The 7,779-nt window shown below is 41.1% G+C and overlaps 1 protein-coding gene across 1 annotated transcript in view; it reads left to right on the top strand.

The window, feature by feature from the left end:
* The window catches only part of SLC38A1 (solute carrier family 38 member 1), a 43,160-nt gene that overhangs the window by 12,476 nt on the left and 22,905 nt on the right, over positions 1-7,779 (top strand). Inside the window, exons 3-4 of the mRNA XM_026072424.1 lie at positions 3,021-3,096; positions 3,678-3,793. Coding sequence (XP_025928209.1) covers positions 3,021-3,096; positions 3,678-3,793 — 192 coding nt within the window. The remainder of the gene's footprint in view (positions 1-3,020; positions 3,097-3,677; positions 3,794-7,779) is intronic.

Here is a 7,779-nt window from a genome sequence, read left to right as displayed (position 1 = left end):
AGTTCAGTAATGCATTCCACTTACGAAAAACTTATGGTGTCATACAGCATGCCTGTACCACCTACTGAGTGTGGTCCTGAGGCAGCCTTCTCGTCTGGGCTTGCAGGTTATGTCGACTGTAATAACGAATGCGGCCATAGCTGGAGTGCAGCCTCGAGACCAGGCGGACACCTACGCACCCCACAACTGCGTTGCTGCTAAGCTTTCCGGACAAGCAGTCCTGTGGCTGGGAGGCACCCTGTAAAAAAGCTACACCCATTGCCATGTCCCTCATAGAAGTTGCAATTTGGAAGGCTGGAGGCCCTGTTTGCATACAAGCCACAATCTCTTGTCTGACTTTGTCTTGCAGTCCACATCATACAGCATAAATGGAAAAAAATCTGCAGTGTGACATGGTAAATGTGGAACGGGTGAGGAGCCCAGCTTATAATAGGAGAAGAGAGGCTGGACAGCAAGTCCAATCCAGTTTAATGTAGGACTAATTCAAAGCAGTACTCTGGATCAATTTATGAAATCAGATTAGCTTTTTTTAAGTCCAATCCATAAAAAAATAAATTGTTGCCACAGAAAATACTGATTCTGGAGAAGCCATTTTTTCCATCAAAAATATTTTAATAAAAAATTCCAAGGTAGCTTCATATTTGAGCAATATGATTCAAGTATTGTCTTTATCATTTGTAAACTCTTTGCAAATAATTTTCTTTGAACTTTAGTACCAAGCAGCAATAATAATATCTACAAAATTATTATTTCTGTAAGTATTAAACAGGGGCTAAATAACTAGGAATGAGCAGAAAAGGGAGGAGGGGAACAGACTAGTGGCTTCTATCATAACTCTGACAAAATCTAAAATGACACAGGATCTCCGTAAATGACAGAAGAAGGCAAAGTCTGCAGACGTTCCCAGCAGCACTTTAAAATCGATAGGAGACAAAACTCTTCTCTTTGCTCCTGACTGTAAAATTGCCTGCAGGGTATTTCATGAGAGAGCTGGAATGTCTTTTCCAAACTGTTCACACTCAGCTGCCTATATTCAAGAGATGAGCTTTAAACAGACATAAAAAGAAAATATGCAAGCTCTGAATCTGTAGAAGACCAGTTTGAGGTTTTATTCCATGAGGGTAAAATACCTATGCGGTGAACTTCAGAAAGTTAATTTTGGATCAGTCTACCATAGAAGTGGTTGCTTTTCACTTCTTACGACAGTGGAGGAGGTTCAGTCAACTATTCCAACTTCTTTAGGACTGCTAAACCTGGCATGGTGTCTGTATGTTGCAGCAAATTAACTTCTGAAGTTAATAGTTTCAAAAATATAGGAGGAACCTGTAGTTGGTTGTTGTCTATAAAAAGACAGTCAAAGCAGACTGATGAGTAGAAGTCAAATTTACAACAAAAGCAGCAGTAATACTAAATACTTTTTGACAGATTTTGCCAAATATAAGGGATAAACTCCAAATGGAAATACATAGTAGAGAAAGGTCAGACTTTTAAAGACATTTTTCTATTAAGGATGTTTACCTTTATATCTAAAGACTGAGTACAAGGTACTTTGTGAAAAAAATATTAAAGATGCAAGGCACAGTGTGTCGGCTGTGGAAATTGAATCAGTAGCATTACAGCTGTATCATTTTGGCATATGCTTAGAAACTATGTTCTCCTCATCTTTTGCTAGTAATTAGGTCACAACCAGGGTAGTAAGGAAGTTTGATAGCGCTTTATATTTATGAATTCAGTGTCTTATTACCAGCCTAAATACCTTTGGCTGCATTGAAGTAAAACATAGTCTGAGTCAAAGTATGAACTGTCTGTCCCTAGCCAGGAGACAGTCCCAGCTGTGGGAAGTGGCTAGTAGGGCTGCTCTTTACGTAAGACAAACCACAGTGTCTAGTTTATTGTTTGTTTTCATTTAAGAAGAGCCACCTTAATTTACCTGCAGCAAAAAGGGTCTCTGAAACTTGGTGACAGTCGCTGGTTAGGAAGGCAGCTCACACAGTGGCTGATGCAATAGCCAGCGCCTAAGAACCGTCTGTAAATTAACAAAGATGCCAGGGACTTGCTTTTGCATAAGTCTTCAAAAGCTGAAAAGTCAGGAGAACGCTATAGGCAAACTAAAACATTCACTGAAGACAGGATCTGGGAGAAAATAACAGCAAACCCAGATCAGAAGTGTCATAAATGCCAAGGATGCGGAAACACAGAGGCAGGAGACAAATCTTGCTCTGGCAACAACGAGTTCCTGATGGGTACGTCTCAAGGACGAAGCACAAGTAACGGGTGCAGAGAAAGAAAAGCTCTTTACTCCGTGCTTCCCAGCACAGAAGTGTTTAATTCTGCAGTCTGGTGAACTTAATACTTGGATTTTCAAAGACTCTTTAATGAAAATGCAGTAGTCCAGAGCTGCTGGTACATTGACAGAGCCTGTCGCTGTGCTCAGGATGGCCCCAGGCAGTGGTGGCTGCGGGCAGCATTTCTTCCTCCTTTTAACTCCAGCCCTGTCGACTCGGAGGTGGCACCAAAGGGTTTCAGTACCCAGGTGCCACAGCCACCTTCCCACAGGCTCATCCCGACCTCGGACAACCTGAGGCTCAGTGGCTGGGAGGGCTGCAGCATGCCAATTAAACAAATGGTGTGGCTGGGAGCCAGCTTTGTAGCTAAGAGCCGGTGGTGGCCACACCTCAGCAGGGTACTTGGAGAAGTCCATTAGCAGGGCCCTGTTAATGTCTGTGCAAATTCGTCGTCTTCCTGTCCACAAAATGGGTGCTTTTTCATTACTAAATCTTCTGAAATGCCATTCCGTATACATTCATTCTGATCTTGTGCTAGTGTTACCTTTATTGATGCCCAATGTATGCCAGTGTAAGTGAAGCATAATCTGGCTCGTTGATGGTTATGAGTTTGACCTCTTTTCTCATCCAGCTTTTATACATTGCATGTTTTGTAATCACGTGATGCTCATAGAATTAACGTGTTTGCATTTTATAAACACTTCTGATGGAAATAAATCCTTTGACTTCTTTCAGCAAGTTTATTTCGGATCGAGAAAGCAGAAGAAGTCTTACAAACAGCCACCTGGAAAAAAAGAAATGTGATGAATATGTAAGTGCCTCCCACTGTTCTTTTCTCTGTCAAAATGAACTATATATTGTGCATATGTACAGCTTTTAGATGTGGTCTTCAAAAGTGCTGAACGCACACAATCATAGCTGGAATTCAAGTTCCAGCAGGAAGTGCTCATGCTCAGCACTTCAAAAAAACAAAGAAAAACGCACAAAAAACCCAAGCATTTTGGTCCAGTTCAGAAAAGTGAAGGCAGGAGGACTTTGTTGAGCAGGAAATCATGGTGGTTCCTTACGGCTTTACAACATATAAATCATGCCTAAGATGTTTTACAAACATAGTGAAAGATGGATTTTTGAATTGAAAGTGTACTATGAGTTATATATTGCCTATACCGTTTATGTCCATTTACACAATCTATAAACAGTGATCAGAATGTAGCTGTGAGAAAGTTCAGTGACACCTTTTCTCTTTCAAACCTTGCACTTTTTTATTGATTTGTTTCCATAGCAGTAACTACTTACATTTGATATATCAAAAATATTGCAGTTTAAAGTATAGATGCATTTCTCTGCTGTGTTCCAAACTGTTACTTACATGTATATTTTTCATTTCTCCAGATTCCAGGAACTACTTCACTGGGAATGTCTGTCTTTAATCTCAGCAACGCTATTATGGGCAGTGGAATTTTAGGCCTTGCTTTTGCATTAGCCAACACGGGAATTCTCCTTTTTTTGTGAGTATCTATGTGCTAAGTAGCAGGTCTCTGTGCAATTTCATTGTGTTTAAAGAACATGTGCACTGCAAGCAAGTGGGGTGATTTATAGTCCATTTAAAACGTGAAGTGCTTTTTTACTCTGCTGTAACCAACCTGTATGAATAGCTTGGATTTCAGAGTACTGATGGATAGGTCAGTTGTTTAGTTATTTAAAGATGGACTCAAGTATAGCGATCAAGTTTTAAAATGTTAGTTACAAGTTTCAGACTTTTTTTTTTTCAAAATTGTGAAAGAAAAGCCACTAGTTGTAGTTCTAGAGCAAATTAAGTCCATGTTACTTACTACTGACTTAGCCTAGTCAGGATTTTACCCGTGGTCTACACATATATTAGAAACAGCAAATTTATTCAGTAGTGATAGTTACAGTGTGATAGTACCTGCTTCTTATTTGTGTTATAGGAGCTCTAGAGCTTTCATCATGCATGGTACAAAAACTACCTTTTTTTATCAAGAGAAAAGAGTATTTATACTCGTTTGTATGTTACATATTATATTTTCATCTCACTCCCACAGTTTCTTCAGTTTGTTATGTGAAAGTCCTTAGAAGCCAACATAAATATAGCCAAGATTTTAGTGTGAAAAAGGATTTGAGGTAGAGTACTCAACTCCACAAAAAAAAGGCATTTTGTAAAGAAGAATTTTATAGTTTAAAAATGAAACGATGCCAAGGAATGACTAAGATGCAGAATACTGTGTTATTTTGGACTGCAGTATGAGACATTTCATTGTGAAAAGAGATTGTTAAGAAATCAGTTGGGAGTTGTGCACAGATTCCAGTAATACATGTTCATTGAGGGAAGAAATATAATAACTTACAATATTTGAGAACTGTTCAACATTTACAGATAATTCTGAAGAGGTGTCATTTCTTGAATGACAAATTTAAAAAGTCTAGGACTTTGTTGTTTGTTAGATTTTTGGGAAATATTTAATGGAAGCTCTGTATATTACAGCGTGGACAGCCAAAACAGTATGTAGAGCCGGGGTTTTGTGCCAGGGTAGCAACATCCATGCTGCTACTATGTAATTCACTGTGTTTGGGTAAAATCTGGGAATAATCCAAGAATTAATCCACCTACATTAAGAATGTACAGTCTCATAATTGTGTTGTAACTAAGCTAGGCTATAAAGTAGATGGGTTCTAATTTAGAGAGCCCAATTTTAATTTAATCTTTCTTATAAAGAGGGAATGAATTTATTTCATTTTTGCTGGGTATTTTTTTGACAGTAGTCTAACCTGTAAGTGACACTCCACCTGTGTTCTAATAAGCAGACCTCTGAGAGCACAGTCTGGTGTTTGCAAAAACTGCTGTAACCAAAAAAAAAAATTACTTCTGCTCAGCTTTGTTATTACCTCTTCTGAAATGAGATAATAGTGTCTCAGCTAAGAAGAAAGAATTTTTGCATGTGCTTCACAAAAGGTCATCATACTGCACCCACAATTTCTCCTTACTGCTTTAGTTTCATATAAATAATCCCATCCTCTTCTCTTTCTTTCAGCAAACGCACAGATTTTCATGGGAATTTCAGTGAAATGTGTTTGCTTTAAAGGATGTGAAAGGGCAGGGGGTTTTTAAGTGAAGTACATCAAACCAGTGATTCTGAACACCAGAAAACTTCTAAACGTCTCTGATAGTGACTGGGCTTCTCCTGGTGCAAGTAGTGTGTATGTAACTCTGTACCAGCAAATTTTACCAAAAACTACCAAAGCTGAATGTTTTATAGAGATGTTATACAGTAAATAACAGCATTATGCTCTACAGAGTTGACTGTGTGGATTTAAGAGTGGATAACTGGTTTCATTAGCTTTATAATGCCTTTAGAGCTGTTGGCCTTGAGCTAGATCAGCCTACTGAGATCAAAAGTAAGGAAGCTGGCAGGAACAGCTGACCAGGCTAGCAGGGATTTCATCTTTGTAGCCTAGAGATGCAGGATCTTTGCGTGTGGTGTCTGTAGTTATGTCTGAAAATTGAACTGCTTTAAATATTCTTTTATCATGCAATAGTGTCAGAATTAAATCTAGTCCATCAGGATTATTACATTTTTCCCACACTTTGATTCAGTGCATTTTTCCAATAATGTATAGTTCTGCTGTCTCTATCACAAGGTTGATCTTAGAACCATTTCTGTATTACAAGTGATTAGAGTCCTAGCAATAATTTCATTGCTTTTTGCACGTGAGAAAGCACTTACATTCATTGCCGTTAAGTTACAGAATTCTGGAGTGTTTCAAGGCTGCTTTGTCCAGGTAGTCTGTCTGCCAGTATTGGCATACACCATCTTCAGAAAGTAGAAAATAGAGGTGGAAAAATTAAAGGAGCATTTTAAGCACTAACAAAGCAGATGCAGCTTGATTTCCACTCTCACAACTTTAGAACTGCTGCAGTCTGAAGTGTACACTACCATGGCTGTGGATCAGTTCAGATCCTATATTCTTGGCACAGGACATGCAAAATAACCATGACAATGAATATATATTCTCACATACTGTTTGTATAACTTAGTGCCATACTGAAGTGTCACACTTCCCAGGCAAACAGCTGAGGTAGGAACTCAGAAAATTTTAACCCTAATATTGTTAATAACTACAGCCTAGGCCAAAGAAAAGCATCCTTTCCTCTGTGCAAAAGGGGAGAAAACCTTGCTGCAGAAAGGTGGCGCGGAAGGCTCAGAAGGCTACAAGGTGGCTACCAAGCCACCTGCAGGTGAGAGGAGCACTTCCCCAGCTAAGCTCCCTCTTCCTGTGGTGCCACTCTGGAGCCCCAGGACCGTGTTGGATCGCACTGCAGAGGCATAGGGGCTGACTAAATGCAAGGTGCCTTTGACCTGCATTTAGTCTAGCACTGCACATGATGCAGTGCTAGACTATAGCACCACTCCAGCAAAGGGCTACTAAGATGATTAAGGGACTGGAGCATCTCTCATATGAGAAAAGGTTGAGAGAGCTGGGACCATTCAGGCTGGAGGAGAGAAGACTGAGGGGGATCTTATCAACGTGAATAAGTATCTGAAGGGAGGGTGTCAAGAGGATGGGGCCAGACTCTTTTCGGTGGTGCCCAGCGACAGGACGTGAGGCAACGGGCACAAACTGAAACACAGACACTTCCATCTGAACATGAGGAAAAACTTCTTTACTGTGAGGGTGACAGAGCACTGGCACAGGTTGCCCAGAGAGGCTGTGGAGTCTCCATCCTTGGAGATAGTCAAAAGCCACCTAGACGAGGTCCTGGACAGCTTGCTGTAGGTGACCCTGCTTGAGCAGGGGGGTTGGACTAGACCGTTCTGTGATTCTGTGATGATCTAAAAAGCTCTGCTGAGACACAGGGCTTGTTAGATAAGGTACAGTATGAGATTACAGCCAGCTGCATGTGATTTTGGATATCCCTGCCCTGCCCTGCACGTTGGTGGCACGCGCCAGGAGGTCGCACAGGGGGATACTGCAGCCATGCGAGGCCACTCTGCCACGCTCTGCCATAGGCCATTCCTCACGGGCCCAGCGCTGTCTTGTGCAGTAAGGCAGGCGACTGCATGAGCTCCGCAGGTCTTCTGGTCACAAAGCCTGGGACGCCACAGCGGGCCGGGGATGGTACGTATTTCAGCTCACTTGGTAAGGTGGCAGCTGTGAGCAAGCAGCACTGGTGCTGCAGGAACAGTTTGTTCTTCCTAGTGCTATATCAGTCCTGTGCCCTAAATTGTTTATTCTGAATTTGTGGGGGGAGGCAAATTTTACCTGTGCTGGTTTCTTATGTAGCTGCCAGCACTTCTTTAAAAGTGGGCAAACTAGAAAGGGGAGTGCTCTTGAGACTCCAGGCCAAGCTCCCCTGCTTCTGTTTTGAATTTGTGCAGAGTGAGCAGCGTGGACATTTTCAGTCCATTCCAAGGGGTGGTTCTGGTGTGAATATCCTTGTCCATACCACAGTCCTAACACAAACAAGTTTTTCATA

Source organism: Apteryx rowi, unplaced genomic scaffold (genome assembly GCF_003343035.1).
Source record: "Apteryx rowi isolate R43461 unplaced genomic scaffold, aptRow1 scaffold_341, whole genome shotgun sequence".
Lineage (NCBI taxonomy): Eukaryota > Metazoa > Chordata > Aves > Apterygiformes > Apterygidae > Apteryx > Apteryx rowi.
Note: the sequence above shows the minus strand (reverse complement) of the source record. Positions and strands in the feature narration are given on the sequence as shown.